Source organism: Artibeus jamaicensis, unplaced genomic scaffold (genome assembly GCF_021234435.1).
Source record: "Artibeus jamaicensis isolate MK-2021 breed Jamaican fruit bat unplaced genomic scaffold, CSHL_Jam_final contig_469, whole genome shotgun sequence".
Classification (NCBI taxonomy): Eukaryota; Metazoa; Chordata; class Mammalia; order Chiroptera; family Phyllostomidae; genus Artibeus; species Artibeus jamaicensis.
The window spans coordinates 536,760-561,861 of record NW_026521847.1 but is presented as its reverse complement, the minus strand read 5'-3'; the positions used below and the strand labels follow the sequence as shown (position 1 = coordinate 561,861).

General features: G+C 45.3%; 2 protein-coding genes across 3 annotated transcripts in view; one reads left to right on the top strand and one right to left on the bottom strand.

Moving 5' to 3' along the window:
- Positions 1 to 434: 434 nt before the first annotated feature.
- Positions 435 to 25,102, bottom strand: part of NCR3 (natural cytotoxicity triggering receptor 3) — a 25,896-nt gene continuing 1,228 nt past the window's right edge. The window contains exons 2-7 of one of the 2 annotated variants that reach the window (XM_053667422.1): positions 11,439 to 11,594; positions 8,771 to 8,864; positions 2,514 to 2,807; positions 939 to 1,283; positions 666 to 773; positions 435 to 556 (exon numbers count right to left, since the gene is read on the bottom strand). In XM_053667422.1, coding sequence (XP_053523397.1) covers positions 555 to 556; positions 666 to 773; positions 939 to 1,283; positions 2,514 to 2,568 — 510 coding nt within the window. In that variant the 5' untranslated portion in view covers positions 2,569 to 2,807; positions 8,771 to 8,864; positions 11,439 to 11,594 and the 3' untranslated portion in view covers positions 435 to 554. Of the gene's footprint in view, positions 774 to 938; positions 1,284 to 2,513; positions 2,808 to 8,770; positions 8,865 to 11,438; positions 11,595 to 25,102 lie in introns of both variants that reach the window. The other variant, XM_053667421.1, reaches the window with a different exon arrangement.
- Positions 21,016 to 22,778, top strand: AIF1 (allograft inflammatory factor 1). Its single transcript, XM_037151367.2, has 6 exons — positions 21,016 to 21,126; positions 21,286 to 21,347; positions 21,433 to 21,499; positions 21,858 to 21,899; positions 22,077 to 22,239; positions 22,589 to 22,778. Exons 1-6 carry the CDS (start codon positions 21,102 to 21,104, stop codon positions 22,671 to 22,673), a joined length of 444 nt encoding a protein of 147 aa, XP_037007262.1. The 5' UTR covers positions 21,016 to 21,101; the 3' UTR covers positions 22,674 to 22,778.

Below are 25,102 nucleotides of genomic sequence, written 5' to 3'. Positions count from 1 at the left end.
TATTACAGTATGTTGTTATAATTCTTCTATTTTATTACTGTTGTTTTTATCTCTTACTGTGCCTGATTCATAAATTAAAGTTTATCATAGATATGTACATAAAGAAAAAAAACAGGAGTTTTGGAACGTGTCTCCCGTAGATTGGGGCAGACTTTTATATTTGTCTATGGGCGACTGACAAGTAGGACCAATCAGATTTGATACGTCTTGAGAATCAGCCTCAGCGTCCCGGGCCCAGGAGAGTTGGGTCCTATCCTGTAGAGCCCCAGAATAGTGGAGGGAGAGGCTCCAGGCACAGTTGCTGGGAAGCTCCCTTCTTAGACCTTTCCAGGTCAGGCTTAGCAGAAGGGAGAGTTAAGAATCAGGGGAACCTGGAGAAGGGCACACAGGGCATCCAGAAAATGCAGAAAGAAATACATAAGACCCATTAGAAGTTAGTGGTGGAACAGACAGAGATTTATTGGAGTCTTCTGATGAGCACTGGGATCACTGGGGTCTAGAATCACTTAGCAGAGGCCATCCAAGCTGTGGCAGTGTGTTCCCACGTGACAGTGTCCTGGTGGTGATATGGCCAGAGTCAGTTCTCTTCTTGATCTCTGTGTCCCCCTCCTCCAGCTCTCTCACTGTCCCTCCATCTCTTCCATTGCTGTGGCTCCATAACTCACATCTGCCTTGGTAATAGATGGTGCTGCCCATGGCCACGGAGAGAAAGCTGAAGGCGTAGAATCCAGCCCGAAGGAGGAGGACTGTGAGGGCCCCTAGCCCAGGAGGTCCTGCATATGGGTGGTAAAAAAGAAGAGCTTAGTAAAGGGGTCCCAGGGAACAAACGTGCATCGGCTCAGGGAGGGGTAGAGGGCAGGGAGCCTCAGAGAAGGACTCTCAGCCTCCAGGGAGAGCGGAGCCTCTAGCCAAGGACATGCAGTCTCCTGGGGCCTCACCTTTCTCCACCACCAGCAGAGTCCCATTCCCCGTCCCGACACCCAGGCCCAGCACCTCCACACTGCACACATAGATTCCAGCGTCACTGCCTCGGGTGTCCCAAATCTGCAGCTCAGCCTGGTGGTCACAGAGGAAGCGGGAAGAGGCAAGAGGGGCCAGGCGGCCTCTGAACTCTGGAGTCCTATTCCTCACCTCCTTCCCTGGGGCCACCTTACCCCGGTACCACACGACGGAGCCAATGGCCAGTCTCCCTTGGCTGGCATTGAAGGAGCAGGGCAGGAGGGCAGTGGCACCCTCCTGGGTATGAATCTCGGGGGGCTGGGACACCCAGAGAGCACAGGATTCTAGGGGCAGAGAGAAGACCCAGATAAATGCCTCCCCAGTTACTCTGAAAAGACGAGAGAGCTTGCAGTAGAATATCCTAGCTGTCGCTGACCCACAGAGAGTCAGGGGACTAACACATCGGGTGCCTCATTAAACCCATTCCTTTTTACCAATCTAATGTCTTAACATTGCTTATTAAATCATTTTCAAATTCTTTCCTATAGCAACTCTCACACCCCACTTTCATCATTTTCCAGCTACACTCACCAGTAACATCTTGCTGAAATTTAACCTGTCACAATGAAATTGAAGCTCATTAATGAATGTGGCTGCCTAATTCACTGATAGCATTAACTATATCATTCTAGGTATTATTTTTGTGCTAATGACATTCAATAGTGCACCGCCCTTGCCACTTTGGTTTTTGTTAAAGAGCATTAACTACTTAAAACATTGGGTGAGGACCTGGTTATAATTGATTGTCATCCCTATTTAAATTATCTAAATTGAAGAATTAAATCAGTTATTAAAATCCCTGATCAAATTCTCTGATTAGTGAGATTGAGCAGTCATTCTTCTATTTCAGTGGTCCTCAAATTTAAGAGCTCATTGAAATCACCTGGAGTCTTTCTTAAACCAGATCCCTGGGCCCCACCCCTAGACTTTTTTATTCTGTGGGTCTGGAGTGGGGGCCTAGATTTGCCCCAGGTTCTAGCTGATCTGAAGCTACATGTCTGGAGTCCACACTGCATTTAGTTAAGGAATATGTCTGATAGGTAAGGTCTCTCAGTTCATTAAAATCAATTTCACTAAGAAACGTATCTCAGATTTAATTAGGTCTTCCAAACTCCTAATTATATCTAGACCCAGATAATAAGCCTTGTTTAATAGGCTTATTAAGCTCATCAAATTAAAACTGACCCCTTAAAAAAATAGATCCCTTCAAGCCAATTTTATTGGTCCTTTCAACTTTATCCTTTTAGGTAGGTGGCTGAGAAGAAAAGAGCTCTGGGTGGAAGCTGGGGAGTGACTCCGCCAGCAGGCAACATGAAAGGAACTGAACGGGGGAGTCCCTGGATTTCGGCTTTGTGGAGGGCTACCTACTCCCACTCTCTTTCCTTGTCACTCCCCTCAGGGCTCAATATTCAGCCCCCACCAGCCTGTACCCCAGGACATCCATGTCTGGCCTCCCTCATTCTTCCTCCTCCCAGTCCCATAGCTCTCAGAGTCCCAGGAGAAAGCCCTGTCACCTGGATAGACCACGATGAAGATGAGCAACAGCATCTGGGCCGTGCCGGAGGACATTCCAGTTGAAGGGAACCTGGGCAGTGAGGTCCGAGCAGAGGCGGAATGGTCTTCGGTCTTGAAGGCCTTTGGTCACGATGAGGGTGGGAAGCTTTCTATGACCCACAGGACTCACGTATCTTTTGCCAAGGACCTTAACCGCCTGGGACTTGGGTACGAAATGCATGCCTCTCTGAGGAGAGAGGCTTCTGCTGATGCTGATATCTGCTCTGAGTCATGAGGAGATGGGAGCAGGTTGCCTAAGTATTTGAGGGAGAGGGTAGGGCTTAGATGTCTGGTAACACCAGGGTGGGTGGGTGGGCAGGTGAGACCAGGATGTGGTTCCCCCAACTTCCGATGTTCAAGAAGACCAACCCTTAACCCAGAAGCACCTCCAAGAGCCCTTCTGGCCCAGAGCTAACCTATGGCCCTACCCCTTGGCTCAACAGGGCCCAGGCCCACCTCAGCCATTTTCTCCCTTGAATCTGGATCTCTCCCAGAGCAGCTCTAGAAATTCTATAATTATAGGGTTTAGGAGAAGCAAACTGATTGGTGGTGGTGACAGGGGTTGCTAGGGACTTAGTCCCTGTTTAACTTAGACTGTTGACTAGCAAGGTTTGGCAGAGCGAGTGCAGCTGATGGAGATGCTTGGACCCACCCAGATCCCCACTAAAGGAACTCACCTCTCACGGAGGGAACGCTGTGTGCGGACTTATCACCCACTAGTAAATTCACTCATTTATTATTTTATTCATTGTTTAACATTTATTGAGAAATTACAAAGCGTCTATTACATGGAATGTGTTTGTACAGACACAAATGAAAGACACATTGTGTTATATGTGACTCCAAAGTTATACAGGGATTAATACAAGAGTATGCCACACACATCTAAGACCTTTGTGAGACAACACAGCAGGTAAAAAAGAGAGATTACCTGTAATGTGTCTAGTGAAACATGGGCCCAGCTCTCACCACACACTTCTCTCTGGCTCCTTTTAGATTAACATGTTATTTTTCTTTCTGTCTGTGTGTCTAGGTCTACACACACACACACACACACACACACACCCAGTTCCCCTTCATTGCAGTGAACTGGAGTGTTTTGTTTTGTTTTTCTGGAGAAGCAGTAATTTTTGTGCTTAAGAATTCTGGCTTAGAGTCAGGTTGGGTTCAAATGCCAGCTCCCCAACAAGCTAATTATATAAACTTGAACAAATTATTTAACTTACTCTGAACCACCTAGGCCAGCACACATACCGGGCGGGGTGGCCTAACCAGGTGTGGAACTGAGGTGCCAAAGCAAGGAAAGGCTGCCCCCTGGTGGTTACATTGCATGAGAAACCTCCTCAGGGCCTTAAATTCCAGCTTCTGCCCTGTCCCTTACCTTGCCTCTTGCTATCAACACCAATCACCCTGCACAGAGTCAATGTAGAGAAAATTGTGTGTTCTACTCAACTGTGAGAAACCCATGGTTTTGAGGGGGAGAGAAGGTGACCACTTAGTGGAGTGGGGGTGGGGGCTGGAGTGGGTGACTGGCCTGAAGGTAAAACCTTACTTTCACAGTGCAGACACACTTACTCACAGAGCTCTACTTCAGGGCCCAAAGCAACACAGCTTAGAAGTCAAGTCAGCCTAAGTTGGAGTCCTGGTTCCATCACTAGCACATGTGGAAAATGGGAGGAGTAGCATCTCTCACTTCCAGATCCTGCTGTGCTGGGTGCTCAGTGTCTGGTAGCTCCTCCCCAGTCATGGGCTAGAAATGGCCCACGTGATAGCTGGGCCTGAACTCACGGGTGTTTTGTTCTCTCTACCTCTTTTATTTACTTATGATTTTAAATATACAAAAATGCTGTGGATTCCAAAGACAACATTTAGATTTTTTAAGCCCATCTAGAATAAATCCTGTGTAGAACTTTTTCAATAATTCTGAGATGCTCTGGGGAACTTTCACCCAAAGGATGGGAACTACCACTCAAATCAGCTCAACGTACACAGGGATGGAATTTTTCAAAAGAAAATTTTACCAGGGACTCAAGAGGAGAGGCAATGAATAGAAAAGTTGTTGGGTGGACGTGGAGAAAGGAAGGAAAAGCATGAACAACTGTAATAGCATAAATAATAAAAACAAATTAATTTTTTTAATGTTTAAAGATGAAAAATAAAAGAAAAAGAAAAGGTGTAACGTGGATGTACACACATCTCTGGCCTAACTAATTTTTTAATTGATTTTTAGAAAGAGAGACATCCGTTTTTTAATTCAGAAAGAGAGAAGGAGAGACATCAGTTTTTCATTGGTTAGTTCTTGAGCCAGGATTGAACCTGCAAACTTGGTGTATAGGAATGATCCTCTAATCAACTGAACTACCCAGCCAGGGCTGGTCTAACTTGTTTAACATCCTGCTGTGGGCTGGCTTCAGTGTGATCAGAACAAGTAAATTCCCACCTCGGAGCTCAGAGCAGGTGAAGAAGTGACAACCCAGAAGGGACTCTGGAACCCCAACAAAGGTGATTCCATCTCACCTGGTGCTTCCTCCTCTAAGTGCAGGAAGGGGTGAGATATGAGTGACATCTCTGGACAAGTCCTTGTAAGTGTTTTCAAACTAAGTATTGGTCCTAGTTTATACTTTCAATTTCTGACCACAATTTCTTCTCTGAGGGTCCAAGCATTGAATCCCATCACCTCCATTCTCCCCTTGGCGTTCGTCCCACCTCCCCCACAGTCACTGACAGATGGCATCTGACTCTCTGGCTTCCTCTCTACTTCAACCTCTGTTATCTCTCTGGAAGATACAATGTCCAGGCAGATGACATTTTAATCAGAGATATAGTATATACAGTAAAATGCACAGATCTTAAGAGTATAGTTTGATGACCCACCTCTGGTGAGTCCTCAAACAGCACTGCCATTGACATATAGATGATTCCCATTGATACAGGGTGCAGCCAAGAGGGGGCCTCCCAAAAAAAAGATTTGGAATGGTGTCCAGAATTCAAAGTGTATAGGAATATTGGAGAGACATATAAGATGTCCTCACCCCCACCCCAGGGGGAAGGGACGAATGGAGCCAGGGCCATTGAGAGCTGTTGTGCATAGCAACAGTTTTGCAGCTAACCTCTGGAATGATTATTTAACATATCTATAACCTTTAACTGGTTTTCATAGATATGTTAAATAGCTATGGCCAAGTTTTGAGCCAGGGAGAAGGGAGTGGCTTCTACCCAGGATGTAACTGGGGGCAGTTCCCCCAAGTTACAGTGCCTGCATGAGAGCTTGGAAAAGATTGGCTCCGGGACATGAGGGGCTAACTGCCCAGGTGAGGAGAGAGCAACATGGTTTCAGCAGAGTGCGGACCCCCCCTTTCCCAGGTGAAAGGGAAAACCATGCAGCTTTGCCAGAATGGAGATCCCTGCAGCCAGGTGAAGAAGAAAGCCACATGCTTTTGGTGGAGTGCGAACCCCTGCAGCTTTGGTAGAAGAGGTCCATGCGGCTTTGGGGTGCCCCCTTTGGCCGTGTGGCCTGGAAAGCAGGAGAGACTTTGACTGGAAGTGGGTACAAAGAACTCTTGCCAGTGGACCATGAGAGGGTGCCACAGTACTTTGGATTAACTCGAGATCCTGCCTGCACGGTGACACAGCTGACGGTGCCAGGGGCCTGCAACACAGACGTGTCCTCTTTTCCTGATTTACGGTACCCAGAGTTGGGACAGTGGGAGAAGGGAGCACTGTGTGGGTGTAAGAGTACAACCTAAAGGACTTTGATATTTTAGTGGAGGCGTTAGGCCTGAATAGAATTAAATAAACATTTTGTTTCCTTTTCACAAATCTCTGGCATTGAGAGATGTCTTTCCAATTGGCGGTGGACAGAAGAGCCCAGTAGATTTTAGTATTCCATCCTTGGGAGGGGCCCCTGTTGTGTAGCAATATTTGGCATCCCTAGGTGGGCCAAATATTGTATTGCTCCCCTCCCTCGGACCTCTTGTTCGGTAACACCATCACCCCAGAATTTTCCCCATGTCCATTTTTGGTCAATCCCTCTCCCCTCCCTGTAGTCTATAGGGGTTATAAGTCTATGGTTTTATACCCCTACAGATTAGTTTAATCTGTTTTTGAACTTCATATGAATGGAGTCATGTGGTATGCACTCTTGTATCTGGCTTCTTTCAATCTGCATAATGTCTGTGACATTTACCTATGTTGTTGCTCTCAGTAGTTTGTGCCTTTATTGCTGAGTAATGTCAATTACACTAGTTTTTTTTTTAAGATATTTATTTGTTTGTTTTTAGAGAGAGGAGAAGGGGGGAAGAAAGAGAAGGAGAGAAACATCAATGCCTCTCACACACCCCCAGCTGGGGACTTGGCCCGCAACCCAGGCATGTGCCCTGACTGGGGAGGGAACCAGCGACCCTTTCGTTCGCAGGCTGGTGCTCAGTCCACTGAGCCACACCAGCCAGGGCTATACTACTTTGTTTATCCATTTACTTCACGGTGTACAATTGGGTTGTTTCTTATTTTTTTGCTACTGTGAAAAAATCTCCTATGAACATTCTTTTTAAAAATTTTTATTTATTGCCCTGACTGGTATGGGTCAGTGGGCTGGGCATCGTCCTGCAAAACCAAAGGTCACCGGTTCGATTCCCAGTCAGGGCACATGCCTGAGTCGTGGGCCAGGTCCCCAACGGGGGGTGTGCAAGACACACCTGATTGATGTTTCTCTCACACATCAATGTTTCTCTCCTCTTTGTCCCTCCCTTCCCCCTCTCTAAAAATAAATACATAAAATGTTTTTTAAATTTTAATTGATTTTAGAGAGAGAGAGGGAGAGACATGGATTTGTTGTTTTACTTGTCTACACATTCACTGGTTGATTCTTGTATGTGTTGTGAGCAGGGATTGGACCCCGCAGCCTTGGCACATTGGGATGACATTCCAACCAACTGAGTGAGCTGGCCAGGGCTTCTATGAACATTTTGTATATGTCTTATAAATGACTTTTCAATCCTCGATTTCACAGTTGCTTCACCTTGTCCACGCCAACCAACACCTTGACTCTGCAAGACCGACACCTTAGATCTCGTCACTATGGAAGCTGTTCCACTTTGTAATCTTACCCACTTTTTCACAGGAACATAACAGCAGTCAAGCCTGAGTCCCTCCAGACTCCTGTACCCTACACACACACATTCACACCATTCTCCTGTTGGAGTTTCTCTCAATTGGAATCAACACGTTTTAAGCATCTGCAATGGACTTATCCAGGCAACCCTATTGTAACCACAGTTTTAACCACTGCCTCCCCAAGCTATATCTCCATCTCAGTCTGCACCTTTATCTCAGACCTCTTTCTCAAGGTCTGAGTCCAGAATAGCTAACTGCCCTCTAGACACTCCTCCAGAATGGTACAGGGACACTCCAAAACCATCAGTGCCTGCCATACTGGGTCAGCCTCCTGTATTCTGTCTCAGTGAATGGAAACACAACCATCCATTCACTTAAGGGAAATCCTCAGGATTTATCCTATTCTGCCTTCTCCCTTAATCTCCCCATCCACGCAATCTCTAAGTTTGGTCCATTCTGCCTCTGAAATGTCTTAGGTATCTCTCTGCCTCAATTCTCACTGCTAGTTAAGGCCTTCATCTCAAGATGAAACTAGTACAGTGGCTTCTTTGATAAATAGCATGATTTCTTCTCAGTATCACTCCATATCTCCCTCTCTGAGCATCAGAGCTCATCCATCCATTCAACAATGATTTCACTGAGTGCCTTCTGTGTGCCGGCCATCTTAGCTTCATCTCCCCTACAGCTCTTCCCTTCACCTCTGTCCTTATGTCATATCTCTGTCCTCCACTCTTTTGTCTCACCATCTTTATTCGTATCACTTGTTTCTTCCCTCTCTCTCTCCCCATACCCCACATTGCTATACCCCTCATCTATACACACACACACACACACACATGCCTGTTTATTCATTAATTTATTTCTGTGCTGTGAGCATTCAACAAATGTTTAGTTAGCACCTTCCAGGTGAAAGACACCCTCTCTCTCCATCCTTCTCTCTTCCCTGGTCTCTCTCCTCATCTTTTTCCGTCTCCCTGTATCTCTCCAAGTTTTCCCTCCCCATCTCTCCCTATCAGCACACCTCTTTCCCTCACCCCATCTCTTACTCTCTTTCTCTCCCATTTCTCTCTGGGTGAGAAGGAGCCAAGGCTGGTGAGGCACTCACCTCTTCCCTTTGGGGACCAATCACCACTCCACTGAGAAGCCTTTCCTCACTCTGCCAGGCTGGCTAGGACCACTCCCACGTGCTCTCAGACTCCCTGTGCAAGGATGCGTTAAAAATTAATTTATAGCAATAGAAAATTTTTCGCCCTGGCTGGTGTAGCTCAGTGGATTGAGCACGGGCCTGCGAACCAGACAATCACGGTTCGATTCCCAGTCAGGGCACATGCCCGGGTTGCAGGCCGGTTCCCTGCAGGCCACTTCCCAGCAGGGGATGCACGAAAGGCAACCATACATTGATATTTCTCTCCCTCTCTCCTTCCTATCTCCTCTAAAGATAAATAAATAAAATCTTTAAAAAAAATCATTGTTTAAAAAAAATTTTTCATCCACATCTCTCAGAAACTCATAAATCAGACAAATATTACTAAAGGCTGAAAAATAAAACAAGATAATCGACAAGCTTGCTCTAATGAAAATATGTAGAATTTTAGAAAAAGTAGAAAATACACATTCTTTTCAGGTACATATAGGCAGACATTTGGAAAAAGAATCAAACTTACATAGAACATGATTGCTGCCCAAATCTATGACAATTTAAGATCAATAACAAAGAATATTTGGTATGTATTAGGAAAATTTAAAAATGCATCTCTAATATATTTTTAAACTTTAAAAGCCTACTTCTAAAATTTTCAAATCTTAAAAATATATATTATTATAGAATTTAAACCTCATTGGCTACAATACTGCCACTGCACAAAGCTAGAATTTAAAATATTTTTAATAGAATGGCTGGAAACCCCGCCTATCTAAACTGAAAGAGGTAGCGGAAATCACTCACAGAATGTGCATTTTAGGAAAGACAGTCTTCTTGTAAGATTTTATTTTATTTTTAGAGAGAGAAGGGAGGGAGAAAGAAACATCAATGTGTGGTTGCCTCTCCCACGCCCCCTAGTGGGAACCTGGCCTGCCTCCCAGGCATGTGCTAAGTTACTTACCAAAAATAAGTCATTTAGAGGGAATGGAATGTCAGATACAGTATTTAGAATGCAAAATTTTTTTTAACTTTTATTTTATTGATTATGCCATTACAGTTGTTTTATTCCCCCTCTTCATTCCCCTCCACCCTGCACCCCCACCCCCACTATTTCCCCCCTTTAGTTTATGACCATGTGTCTCAAGTTCTTTAGATTCTATATTTCCCATGCTATTCTTGCCCTCCCCTTATCTATTTTCTACCTACCGTCTATGCTACTTATTTTCTGTACCTTCTCCCCCCTTCTCCTCCTCCCACTCCCCTGTTGCTAACCCTCCTTGAGATCTTCATTTCTATGTTTCCACTCCTGATCTAGCTGTCCTTTTAGTTTGCTTTTGTTTTAGGTGTGGTTGTTGATAACTGTGAGTTTGTTGTCCTTTCATTGTTCATGTTTCTTTAACTTCTTTTTCTTAGATAAGTCCCTTTAACATTTCATATAATAAGGGCTTGGTGATGATGAACTCCTTGAATTTGATCTTATCTGAGAAGCACCTTATCTGTCCTTCCATTTTAAATGAAAGTTTTGCTGGATAGAGCAATCTTGGTTGTAGGTCTTTAGATTTCATGACTTGGAATACCTCTTTCCAGCCCCTTTGTGCCTGTAAGGTCTCTTTTGAGAAATCTGCTGACAGTCTGATGGGGACTCCTTTGTAGGTGACTGTCCCCTTAGCTCTTGCTGCTTCTAGGATTCTCTCCTTCATTTTAATCTTGGCTAATGTAATGATGATGTGCCTTGGTGTGTTCCTCCTTGGATCCTCCTTCTTTGGGACTCTCTGAGCTTCCTGGATTTCCTGGAAGTCTATTTCCTTTGCCAGATTGGGGAAATTCTCCTTTATTATTTGTTCAAATAAGTTTTCCACTGGTGGCTGTTCCTTTCCCCCTTCTGGTACCCCTATAATTCAGATGTTGGAGCATTTAAAGATGTCCTGGAGGTTCCTAAGTCTCTCCTCATTTTTTTGAATTCTTGTTTCTTCATATTTTCCTATTTGGTCATTTTTTCCTTCCTTCTGGTCCACTCCATTGATCTGAGTCCCAGTTTCCTTTTCATCACTATTGGTTTCCTGTGCAATTCCCTTCATTTCAATTAGTTTATCCTTCATATGTTCCTCTAATTTGTGACTAAAATCAACCAGTTCTGTGAGCATCCCGATCACCAGTGTTTTGAACTGTGCATCTGAAAGTTTTTCTATTTCTTCATCGCTTAGAGTTACAGGCTCTGGGGCTTTGAAATCTTCCTGAGCCATTTTTGGTCTGTTCCTGCCCGTTAAGTATGAGGAGCAGAGCCTTAGGTGTTCACTAGGGTAGGGCCACTCAGGATGCTTGCTGTATGTGGGGGTGGGGTCGGAGCGGGGAAACGGCGGCCCCCTCTGTCGCCTCCGCCGCTGGGGCCTGCTCAGTCCAGTCTCACCGCCCACTCCTTTGCCAGTCTATCTGCGCAGGAATGCGCCACCACAGTCAACCCGCCGCCCTGCACCCTCGCCGGGTCCACCGGTGGCTCACTGGGTCACTCCCTGGGTCGCCCACTGGGTCTGCCCTTTGCAACCCCACGCCTGGGATCCGCGCGCCTGAGTCCATCTGACCGAGTTTTCCTGTGCAACCCCGCTCTACCAGCTGCTGGTTTCACCCCTCTTACCGGTCAGGCTGAAGAATTCGTTGTTATCAGACTTCCGAAAAGTTCAATTTTCTGTGTTCTGGTTGTGTTTTCTGTTGCTAATATTTCATTGTCTCTAAACTTGGTCGTGTGAGAAATCAGGGCGTCTCCACCTATGCCTCCATCTTGGTGGAAGTCCTAGATTGCAAATTTTGATAAAAGGAATAATGTTCTAAAAAAAATATGACTAAAACAAAGTCAAGAAAAAAAATCAAAAGACTGATGTATCTGTAACCATTAAAGAAATGAATCAGCCCTGGCTGGTGTAGCTCAGTGGATTGAGCACGGGCCTGCGAACCAGACAATCGCAGTTCGATTCCCAGTCAGGGCACATACCGAGGTTGCAGGCCGGTTCCCTGCAGGCCAGTTCCTGGCAGGGGATGCATGAAAGGCAACCATACATTGATGTTTCTCTCCCTCTCTCCTTCCCTTCCCTTCTAAAGATAAATAAATAAAATCTTAAAAAAAAAAAGAAAGAAATGAATCAGTTGTTAAAAATTTAACCACCAGAAAAACCACCAAACCCAGATCATTATGAAAATCTTTAAAACAGAGATCATTCCACTCATATAAAAGTTATTCTAGCAATCAGAAAACAGCAAAAGTTTCTCAACTTATTTCATTAGATAATGTAACCCTGATACAAAAGCCAGGGAAAGACAATTTGGAAAAGGAAAAAGTATAAAACAATTTCACTCATGAATATAGATACAAGAAAAAAAGAACAATAAAAATATTAGGAACCCTAAGCCAGAACTGACTAAGTAATATCAAAAAACCAAGCAGTCTTTATCTGGGAAAGCAAGTCACTATTCATGTAATTTCTCGTTCCTCCTCATATGGTTCACTGCATTAAGAGATTAAGGAGGACAGCCCTGGCTGGTGTAGCTCAGTGAGTTGAGCGTGGGCTGCCAACCAAGGGGTTGCTGGTTCGATTTCCCATCAGGGCACATGCCTGGGTTGTGAGCCAGGCCCCCAGTGGGGGCCACGTGAGAGGCAACCATACCTTGATGTTTCTCTCCCTCTCTTTCTCCCTTCCTTCTCCTCTCTCTAAAAATAAATAAAATCTTTTTTAAAAAGAGAGATTAAGGAGGACAATCTGTATGACCATCTCAATCAATACAATAAAAGCATTCACAAAAGCTGTTCATGATAGCAACTACTCTGTTTTAAAAATAGAAGAAAACCATTTCCCAACAGTAATTTATGATTTAAAAAATGAGAAGTTCAAGGGTTTCACCTTTTGCCATAACCATGGATTATTTCCTTTAAATGTGGCACCTCTGTGTAGCCACTACCTTCTTTCCTCTGAGGACCTCTCCCTGTTAAGCAAGAGTCCACCACCACCTTAGCTTCTTTGTCTCACAGGAGGCCTCACAGATGGCCATCTCCCAAGTGTACCTAAGTTATACACTTAATGCTAGAAAGAGAATTTTCCTGGCAATATCTAAGACACCTGGGTTGCTTTGGTGCTTTAAGACATTCTCACTTCACCTTTACCAGTGCTGACTCTGTTCGGTTAGCCCTGCCCTTGGCTCTTCCCTCTTGGGGTAAAGCCTTCCCTCCCGGGAAGGACAATTTGCTGTTTGGGTAACATCGCTGGGTTCCTCTCTCCCCGATCTTCCCTGAGGCGCTGCTGGGAACTGCCTGCTCAGCTTTGAATTTGGTCCCACAAGGAGGTTGGAGTATATAGGTATTCTGTATCTCCTAGCTTCACTGCAAATGTAGTGTGTGTGTGTGTGTGTTTCCAATCTCTTTATTGATCTATAAGGCTTCCAGGAAAAAAGAGGGGAAATTTAGAAATAAACTGATGCCATGTTCCCATCAAAGCCCTATAAGGAGGCATTTTAGAAGGATGAGGCTTTTGGCAAAGGCGCAGCATAAGTGAGTGAGTTAAGATTCTACAGAGCTGAACCTTGTGGGCATGGAGGAATTCTGGCTTGTTTACCCATCTTTCCTCAGGGAGGGCCTCTGGTTTACCAGGCTGCACAGTCTGTTTCACACACCAGGACGGACACCCTTTTCATTCATTTCCAGTGAGAAATAGAGCCACAGCAGTCCATTTCTTCCCAGCCCTGCACTCCACGCACACACACACGTGTGCGCACACATGTGCACACCGGCATATATTCACATACACATTGTATTAGTCAGGGTCCCAATAGAACACAGCCCTCCAATCAGGCTACTTGAGGAAAGTCTTCCTTCCTTCCTTCCTTCCTTCCTTCCTTCCTTCCTTCCTTCCCTCCCTCCCTCCCTCCCTCCCTCCTCCCTTTCTTTTTTCTTCTTCTTTCCTTCCTTCCTTTCTTTTTTAAGATTTTATTTATTTATTTTTAGAAAAAGGGGGAGGAAGAAAGAAAAGGAGAGAAACATCAATGTGTGGTTACCTCTCACATGCCCCCTACTGGGGACCTGCAACCCAGGCCTGTGCCCTGACTGGGAATTGAACGGGTGACCCTTTACCTCTCAGGCTGGCACTCAATCCATTGAGCCACACCAGCCAGGGCTGGAGATGGTTTCTTTACAAAGGTGGGAGTGGAGTAGGTGTACAGGGATATCGCCAGCCCAGGCCCCAGGGATAAGGGGAGGGACGGGTTCCAGCAGGGATTCTTTCTTGTTGTTGTTCTTATTATTTTTTATTTTAACTGACAGTTCACATTCAATATTATATTAGTTTCAGGTATACAGCATAGTGATTAGACATTTATGTAATTTCTGAGTGATCCCCCCACGAATTCCAGTGCCCATGTGGCACCGTACATAGTTATTATAATAGTATTGACCATATTCCCTGTGCTGTACTGCACATCTCATGAATATTGGTTCCAGCGGGGATTCTTACTCTTTTTTTTTTTTTAAGATTTTATTTATTTATCTTTAGAGGGGAAGGGAAGGAGAGAGGGAGAGAAACATCAATGTATGGTTGCCTTTCGTGCGTCCTCTGCTGGGAAGTGGCCTGCAGGGAACTGGCCTGCAACCCAGGCATGTGCCCTGACTGGGAATTGAACCGCGATTGTCTGGTTCGCAGGCCCCCACTCAATCCACTGAGCTACACCAGCCAGGGCGGATTCTTACTCATTTGTAATATATAATACAAAGTAAAACAATTATATTGAATTTCAGTTATCAAAATATTACTAAAAAGTTGAGAAAGCATAAACCATGTACTTCCTTATTACCATATTATATAAAAGACAAGACATTTAAAATACAAGAGATTGAAGTTAGATTTTAATAAATAAAGACATCAGTGCAAACAGAGGCTTTGCTTGGCTTAAATAAGAACTGGAAACTGTGAAGCAGTCTGACAAGGCAACACATGTAATGTTGGACTTCGGAAGATGAGGAACCATTTTTCCTTTCCAAGTTCATAGACCACCTATAATGAATTCCAAGGCCTACCAACACCTGGAAGAACATAGTCCTGCATAGCAGGTTACCTGAAGACGAGCACTGCCCCAAGGTGGAGGTTTTGGCCAGCCTGAGGTGACCTTGTAGAAGGTAACCACAGGAACGAATACTCTCAACCTAATGTCCTTCCTCCCACTGTTTTTCTGCCAGGCTCTCCATCAGCCAGAAACAACTAGAAGCCAGAGGTGCCCTTAATGTGGTCTGTACAGGCTAGTCTCCTGGGCAGAGTAGAGGGGGAGGGGAAATAGAGGGGCAAACAGAAAACATCCAGGACACACACAGAGACCAGCTTTCTGGCCACTGTACACACTTCCTGTAGGCACAATCTACAGGGCCTGATTCTAACTAGCAGTGCCCCTGGATAGCATGGCATCATGACACAGGCCAGTGGCAACACAGTGCCAGTGCCATAAGGGACTCTGATGTCACCAACCTCCAGCAGGTAATTACTTATTTATTTTTAGAGAGGGGGAAAGACAGGGAGATAAATAGAATGTGCCAGAGAAACAACTGTTGGTTGCCTCTCTCAATGTCCCCAACTGGGGACATGGCTGGCAACCCAGGCATGTACCCTGACTGGGAATCTAATCGTCAACTTTTTAGTCCGCAGGCCAGTGCTCAGTCCACTGAGCCACACCAGGCAGGGTCCAGCAGGTAATTTTTTAAGCCAGCTCATCATTCTCTCCATGACTGCATGGCTGGACACTAACAACCCTGGCCTCAATGACTCCTTTTTTCTGCACCCAAGGCTGATCAGTCCCACCACCCACTGACCTGTGCTTAAGCTGTGTTGACACCTGCAGCCTGGGTTCAGCAGCCTTGTGGGCTTGGAAACCACTTTATTGCTTTAGGGCAGTGGCTCTTAAACTTGAGTGTGTATGAGAATCAGCTGAGGCACCTGTTATGAAAGCTATTATTAGGCTCCTGCCCCAGGGTTTCTGAATCAGTGGGTCTGGGCTGGGGCCGAACGATGTGCATTTCTGCCATGCTTCTGTGTGATGCTGGTGGAAGGACCACTGGCTGAGAACCCCTGCTTTAAGGAGAGGGTTATCTTCCCCTATTTCAAAGTTCTCTGGGGATTCTTTGCAGTAGCCCCCACACTGCACCCTGGCAGCTCTCTGCCCAGAGGCCCCATGTCTCCTTCAGCCCTAACTGCTGCGCACCAGCCCTCTGTGTGGTCAAGAGGCCAACCCCAAGTTTAGGTGGGAGGTGTCTTCTCTCATGTCTCATCTTCACAGGCTTTCCTCACATCTGTGTTTAGGCTAAGTGCAATTTCCCGCCCACTTGCCCCGTTAGATACTCTTTACTTTTCATTTTTGTCCCATGGTCAGAGCAGCTGTCACATTAGCACAGGGCATTTTTCTGAGCATCTAAGCTCTATCTCATCATGGTAGTCTGCAAAGCCATCCTGGATGGCAAGACCACTCTGAGCCCTGGCTGGTGTGGCTCAGTGGATTGAGCATCGGCCTGCGAACCAGAAGGTTCCAGTTTGATTCTCGGTCAGGGCACTTGTCTGGGTTGTGGGCCAAGTCTCCAGCTGGGGACATACAAGCAGCAGTGGATCAGTGTATCTCTTACACATTGGTATTTCTCTCCTTCTCTTTCTCCCTACCTTCCCCTCTCTCTAAAAAATAAATAAATAAATAAACTTAAAAAAAAAAAAAAAAGACCACTTTGAGAGGCAACCTCACTCTGAATAAAAGCCAGAGTTTTCCCAATAGTCCTACTCAGTCTGGCCTCATCTTCTGCCTCTGCTTCTCCTCACATGCCTGGCTCCAGCTACACTGTCCTCCCTGCTGCTTCACAAATACTCCAGGTACCCAAACATGTCACCTCAGGACCTTTGTACTTCCTGTTCCCTCTGCCTAAAATGATCTCCCATATATCTACATGGCTTATTCCTACACCTCCTTGAAATCTTTGCTCAAATATTACTTTCTCCGCGAAGTCTCCCTGACTACCCTATTTAAGATTGCAGTTATTTAAGAATGCAGTCTAGGGGGAGGGGGGAAAGGGGAAAATGAAGTGGGTAAAGGGGATCAAATACATGGTGACAGGAGACTACACTTCGGATGGTGAGCACACAATGTTGTATTACAAAGTCATATGCCTGAAACTTGTATAATGTTATTAACCAATGAACTGCAGTCCACTACAGCACCTCCCATCCCCCTTCCTCACTTCCTCTCCGTGAGTACCTACTGCCTTCAATATATTTTTTATTTTTATTGTTTGTCTTCCCCAATTAGACTGTCCCTGAGGACAAGAGTTTACACTTGTGACTTCTGGCCAAGATGGAGGTGTATGTAGAAACACTGTGCCTCCTCCCACAACCATGTTTAAAGACAACAAAGTTTTAGTAACAAAAACGCAGCCAAAACACAGAAAATTGAACTATCCGGAAGTCCAACAACAACTAACCATTCAGCCAGACTGGTAAGTGGAGCGGAGTCAGCAGCTAGCGGAGTGGGGTTGGGCAGAAAAAATCTGCCGGACCAACCCAGGAGTGCAGGCAGCTGTTGGCAGATCCCAGGCGCCAGGTGGAAATGGGCAGACCCAGTGAGGGCTCAAGGCGGCTGGCTGACCACGGTCACACATTTGTGCACAGATAAACCAGGCGAAGGAGCAAGCAGTGAGACAGACCACGCAGCCTAGGGCCCCAGCAACGGGGAATTAAAGCCTAAAAGCACCAATTGGAAAAACTTTCCCGGTCGAGGTGCCAGGAGAAGCTCCCAAGCTCACAGAGAGTTTGTTGGAGAGACCCATAGGGTCCTGGAGGGTGCACAGGCCCACACATCCGGAAGTTGGCACCAGGGGGCGTCAGGTTTGATTGCGGGAAGCAGCAGAGGGGACTGAAATCTGAGAGAGAGAGAGGAACAAACGCCATTGCCCCTCTCTGACCCTGCCCCCACATACAGCATCACAACCCAGCGACCTGGGTCACCTCGCCCTGGTGAACACTTAAGGCTCCACCCCTCATACGTAACAGTCACGAACAGACCAAAACATTATGGCTCAAGAACAGCTCAAAGCCCCAGAGCCAAAAATTCTAAGCGACCAAGAGATAGCCAACCTATCAAATGCACAGTTCAAAACACTGGTGATCAGGATGCTCACAGAACTGGTTGATTTTTGTCTCAAATTAGAGGAACAAATGAAGGCTAAACTAATTGAAATGAAGGGAAATGCACAGGAAACCAATAGCGATGAAAAGGAAACTGGGACTCAAATCAAGGGAGTGGACCAGAAGGAAGAAAGAAACAACCAAACAGAAAAGAATGAAGAAACAAGAATTCAAAAAAATGAGGAGAGGCTTAGGAACCTCCAAGACATCTTTAAACATTCTAACATCCAAATTATAGGGGTACCAGAAGGGGAAGAAGAACAGCAACAAGTGGAAAACTTATTTGAACAAATAATAAAGTAGAACTTCCCCAATCTGGCAAAGGAAACAGAAAATCCAGGAAGCTCAGAGAGTCCCAAAGAATTTGGACCCAAGAAGGAACACACCAAGGCACATCATAATTATATTAGCCAAGATTAAAATGAAGGAGAGAATCCTAGAAGCAGCAAGAGATAAGGGGACAGTCACCTACAAAGGAGTTCCCATCAGACTGTCAGCTGATTTCTCCAAAGAAACCTTAAAGGCAAGAAGGGGCTGGAAAGAGGTATTCCAAGTCATGAAATCCAAAGACCTACAACCAAGATTGCTCTATCCAGCAAAGCTTTCATTTAGAATGGAAGGGCACATAAAGTGCTTCTCACATTGAAGGTCAAGTTCAAGGAGTTCATCATCACTAAGCCCTTATTATATGAAATATTAAAGGAACTTATCTAAGAAAAAGAAGATAAAAAAGATGAACAGTGAAAGGACAGCAAACTCACAGTTATTAACAACCACACCTAAAACAAAAGCAATCTAAGAGGACAGCTAGATCAGGAGCGGAACCATGGAAATGGAGATCACATGGAGGGTTAGCAATAGGGGAGTGGGAGAAGGAGAAGGGGGGAGAAGGTACAGAGAATAAGTAGCATAGACAGTGGGGAGAACATAGACGGGGAGGGCAAGAGTAGTGTGGGAAATGTAGAATCTAAAGAACTTGTGACACATGGACATGAACTAAAGGGGGAGGTGGGGGAGGAGTGTGCAGGGTGGAGGGGAATGAAGAGGGGACATAGGACAAATGTAATGGCATAATCAATAAAATATATTTAAAAAAGAGTTTACACTTGTTTGGTTCACTGGGCTTAAAAGCACACCTGGCATATAGTTAGTATTCAATAAATACTTGTTGAATGAATGTATGAATAAAGAAATTAATTTCCCCCACCAGGCAGTGAGACCATTGGGACTGCAGGGTTCCAACTTTCTTTCCAAGGAGAGAAGCAGCTGCAATAAAGGGTAGTCAAGAAGCCAAAGTTTGCCCTGGCCAGTGTGACTCAGCTAGTTGGAGCATGGTCCAATTAACTGAAGGTGAGCGCGTTGATGCCCTATCAGGACACATGCCTAGGCTGCTGGTTCAGTCCCATTTGGGGTACATGCCAGAGGCAAATGAATTGATGTCTTTCTCTTTGACATTGATGTTTCTCTCCCTATCTCTCTCCCTTCCCCTGTCTCTAAAATCAATAAGCATGTCCTCAGGTGAGGATAAATAAATAATTAGTTAATTAATTAAAAATTAAGTCAAAGTCCCCTCCAGCATCTCCCCCCACCTGCATGGGTCAGGGAGAACACAGTGAAAAATAAAAACTCCCGGCTGAAGAAGGGGAGTAGATCGAGGGTAGAGAAGGAAAGGTGTCTTGATTAATGCTGGGGCAGAGGGGATGGAACTCTGGGCAGGGTGTTTGCACGAAAGGGTCTCAGTGATGGGGACACACTGTCCTCACCTCCCCTAGCAGTGACTAGTCAAACAGAGCAGCAAGGGAGATAAAGATTTGCCTAGGGAGGGCATTTATCAGGGCTCTGTTGAACCCACAATGACCAGCATCCTTACCACCCACATACACACACACTAACCTAATGTTGACCTCGCCCCTGGATCTTTTTTTTTTTTTTTTAATCCTTACCCAATGACATTTTTAAAGATTTTATTTATTTACTTTTAGAGAGAGGGGATGGGAGGGAGAAGGAGAAGGGGAGAAACATCAATCCGAGAGATCCATCGGTTGCCCCCTCAAATACCCCTAACCCAACTGGCCCACAACCCAGGCATGTGCCCTGGCTGAGAATTGAACTGGTGACCTTTTGGTTCACAGGCCTGTGCTCAATCCATTGAGCCACACCAGCCAGGGCTGCTTATTGATTTTAGAGAGACAGGAAGGAAGGGAGAAAAAGAGGGAGAGAAACACTGATATAGGAGAGATGCATCAATTAGTTGCATCCTGCCTGTACTCCAACTGGGGACCAAACCCACAACCCAGGCATGTGCCCTGACCAGGAATCAAACCCATGGCCTTTCGGTTTACAAGACAACACTGGCCAGGGCCACTCCGGCTCTTGTGTCCATAAATGCAGTCTCTCTCAGCACCACTTTCAGTTCCTCCAAAGAATCGACTTCAATTCTCAAATTCCTGAGCTCTGCAGATTTTGCTAAACAAGTCAAAGAGAATAAGATGAGGGGGTTACATTGTACGTCCTAAAGCAAATAAACTAAAATGCCTTTATTAGTTATTTCCCTATTTCCAAGTGCCTTTCTTCAGCTGCCAAACCAGGAATGAGGTTTCTCCCCTTTCCAGACCCTACACGCATTTTCCGCCCTCCTGGACTTTAGATTCTTCTCCCAAGCACAGAAAAATCCAGTCAGCCCTTCCTCAGCTGCCCATCCCAAACTGAGTGCCCAGACTCATGAAACCTGAGGAAATGCAAGGCCTTAGTGTTACCTGAATCTCTGGACCTGTTCAAAGACCACTTGTTCCTAAGAATAAATGCCCCTGGGTTTTGTCCTTCCCCCACACCTCCAGTAGCTTATCAAGAAATTTCTTTCATGTACACGTAGGGCTCTCCTTAAAAGGAACTTGCGAGAATGTTATTTTCTCATCTCCATCTACATTTAGCTCCCCCTTCTGCCAGTGTCAGCAGAAGCTAATGGGGAAGTGATGCCTGGAGGTAAAGGAGGAGGGAATGAGGGGAAAGGGGAAGTTTGTGAGGGAGGCCTCCCAGGAGGCTGTGGGAAAGCAGAGCCAGAAGGCAAAGAAACAGCAAGCTTGTAGGTCTCCACCAGCATCTGCTGAGCCATGAGCCAAACCAGGGATTTACAGGGTAGGAAAGGTGGGATGGGCAGAAGCCTCAAATGTGAGCAAGGAGCCAACAGCGTGGGCCAGGGGCTAGGAGGGCAGTTAGCCGGCCTAGCAAGGCACAACTGTGATAGTCCTGGGCTGGTCTGGGGGTGAGGATGCATTAACCTTTGTGTCCCCTCAGGAGGAAAAAACTTTGGGCTGCTGAAGGCCAGGCAGGAAGAGAGCCTGAATGAAATCAACAAGGTAAAAAGGAAGAACTAAGGGGGCAGGGCCTGGGGGAAGAGGCCCTGGGCTGGAATGCCTACAGTGTCTCTGGCTTTTTCCACAGCAATTCCTGGATGATCCTAAGTACAGCAGTGATGAGGATCTGCCCTCCAAACTAGAAGCCTTCAAGAGTGAGGGGAAAACTATAGGGGTGGATGGGAGGTTGAGCGGGTAGGATTTCCCCAAGAACAGAGGGTGGGGAGCAGAGACACAGTCTACTTTTGTGGTGGGATGAAGGAGAGCTGCCTCTATCGTTCCTCTGGTTTGCAGTTCTCTTCCCTGGCCAGCCCCTCTCAGCAGCCCCTCTAAGTTCAGGATACCTTAACTGGGCCCTTCAAACCCGAAACCTCTACTTCCTCTGCCTGCCCCACCTCCTCCTCCCACACCTTCTCCTCCACCTAGCATTGGGTAGCAATCTCTTTCTCAGTCTTCGGTTTTGCCCCTGCCCTTCCAGCCAGAGCTTACCCTCTGCTTTTTCCCCTCACCCAGAGAAATACATGGAGTTTGACCTGAATGGAAACGGAGATATCGGTGAGAAAAGGGTGATTTGGGAAAGTGTGCAGACCTAGGAAGGAGAAGTCTCTGCTATAGTGTTCCATTACTGATGGTTTGGGAAAGGGCCCAGCCTCCAGGATAAGAGAAGGGGAATGGGAATGTGGAGGTAAAAGGGAGACTTCCTATCTTGTCACCCCCATCCTTTCTCTCCAGATATCATGTCTCTGAAGCGAATGCTTGAGAAACTTGGGGTACCCAAGACCCATCTGGAACTAAAGAAATTAATCAAGGAGGTTTCCAGTGGCTCTGGGGAGACTTTCAACTACTCCGACTTTCTCAGGATGATGTTGGGCAAGAGATCTGCCATCCTAAAAATGTGAGGGAATTGCTGTGGGGGGAAAGCCAGAGCAAGGGTAGGCCGTCTGCATCCAGTTCCAACCTCTCCTATACTTGCCTGTTTTTGTCCCCACCCCTACCCCCATCCCCAGGCTCACCTTCTACATATTACTCAGCATCTATTTCTTCCATCCTTTGAGAAACACTTCCAAGATCCTATCCCACCCACAGTTTGGTCCCTAGAGCCCCCTAAACTCCTACTCTTCACACCCCCCTCCTCCTCCCACCCTTGAAACCCCCATCTTCTTCTGGACTTTCATAGCAGCATAAGATTTGTTCTCTTGAGAGGACTGTTCCCTGATCTTTGTGCCTCTTCCCATCTTGACCAGGATCCTAATGTACGAGGAGAAAGCAAGGGAGCAGGAGAAACCAACGGGTCCTCCAGCCAAGAAAGCTATCTCTGAGTTGCCCTGATTTGTGGTGGGATTGAAGGTGCTTCTAATAACCCCAAACACACATAAAACAAGACAAAAGTGTGAGCCAAAGTCAAACCAAAATAAATTCTCCTCATTCTGCAAATCGAGTCTGTTTGGTCAGTGTTTGGGGGGATTTTTTTTCCCCTGGGTTTGGAAAGAAGTGAAGCATCTTTGAGGCAAGGGAAGCAAGGATTTGCCAAGATAAGTAATGTCTACTATAGGAGAGAATTTTGTACACCAAGGGGGATTCCAGATGTATAAGGTTCCTTTTTTTTAAAATTGATGTTCCAATACAGTTGTCTCCATTTTTCCACCACAACTTCTCCCCACCCTATTCACCCCCATCTCCCACCCTCAATCTTACCCCACTTTGGCTTTGTCCATGGGTCCTTCATACATGTTCATTTATGACCCTTTTCCTTCTTTCCCACGTTATTCCACCCCACCCTTGTATAAAGGTAACCTTGACCTCATGGAAATTAAAGGGGATGACAAGACATGTACCAAAAAAAAAAAAAAGAAAAGAAAAGAAAAGAAAAGAAAAGAAAAATCACCCAGGCCCATGGTAAAGAGCACGGATTACTTTGAACCAACATTCTCCATCACTATAAGCTTTGTGACCTTAACAAATTACTCAGGCTCCATGAGTCTTTCACTTGAAGATGAGGATAATATGATCCATCCTGTAATATCTGACATATCATAAGCCCTCAAAAATGTTTAAAATTGAATGGATGGATTGATGGATAGTCAGATGGATGGATGAAAGAACTGGTGTAATTGGATGGAGTAAAGGACTCACAACACTATAGAGCTTGACAATTTAAGTGTTAAGTGAATCTTCATGGTCTTTTTGGGGACAAGCTGCAAAACAGTCTATCTAATGAAGAGGGAAGGGACTTGGACTAGGAGGATACTGAGAGCAGATGTTAGGAATACAGGATCCCTGGATAGCAAAAAGGGTTAAATAGCCAATCACAGGGAAGGCAGAAGCCAAAGAGTCTCACTGAGACTATTCCTGGACCTTTCCCCAAAGGAAAGTATCAACCCCCAGTCACTGGCCACTGTTTCAGATTTCCTGCCACCCTGGAAAGAGAGAATCCAATTGGCCCAGCTTGTTTCATGTACTGAGACAGAATGGGCCACTGAGATCACCCATGTTGGCCTCTCCCAGTGGTGAAGCCAGACTGGCATTCCAAAGAATGCTGCAGTGGCTGTATAGCACTTTAGATAAGGATAAAAGCATTGAATTGAATAAAGTATCTGAATATAAAAAAATTAATAGCTAACTTCTATTGAGTACCTACTATATATTGGATACCATTCCAAATGCTTTCTGTTTTAATTCATTTAATCTTCACAACAATTCTGGTAACACCAAGAAAGAAAGAGAAGATCTGGGTATCTTTTTTTAAACCTGGGTTTGTTTGTTTATTTGTTTGTTTGTTTAATACTTTATTTATTTATTTATTTTTAGAGAGAAGCAAAGGGAAGGAGAAACCAGGGACCTGGCCTGCAACACAGGCATGCGCCCTGACTAGGAATAGAACCATCAACCATTTGATTCCCAGAATGGTGCTCAATCCACTGAGCCACACCAGCCAGGGCAAGATAAATTGGGTTACATTTACATAATGGACTATTACTATACAACAATGAGAATGAACAAACTATAACTACATGCAACAATGCAGATGAAACTTATTAATATGTTGGACAGAATACAGACATAAAAAAAGCCCTTACTGTACAATTCCATTTGTATAAAGTACAAAAACAGGTAAAACTAATGTATGTTGTTAGAAGTCAGGATAGTAGTTAGCTTTGGGGAAGTCTCAGAAGAGGCCAATTGGGCAGAGGGAAAATGAGCAGAAGGGCCTCAAGGGGAAATATGCCTGATGTGGATAAAGAGAGTAATAAAATCAGAGATATAAAAGGGGGCCAACTTATTTAGGATCTTATAATTCACTGTAGAAACTTAGGCTTCTATTCTGAGAGAAACAGAGAGGTATTGCAGGGCTTTAAGCAAAGAAGTCCTTTCAGGCCTCCTTTTGGGGGAAAAAAAAAGGCTGCAATGTAGAGAATACATAGACAGTAGAAACGGGTGTAAACTCAGGAAGACTAGTTAGGAGGTTGTTGCTGTAACCCCGGTAAGAGTTGAGAACAGTTCAGATCAAGGTGAAAAAAGTGGAAGTGAAGAGGCTGGATTCTGAATATTTTCTCAAGATAGGAGCTTCTGTCTGATTGACAGTAGGGAGTGGGATAAAAGGAGTAATGAGGATTCCGAGGTTTTTTACTTCACTGGAATTTTTAAGTTGCCTTTTGCTGAGATGGTGAAGGATGTGAATAGAGCAGATTTCGAGGGGCTGAAAGTCAAGTGCTAAGTTTTGGACATACTGAATTTGAAATGATGTATTAGATATTTAG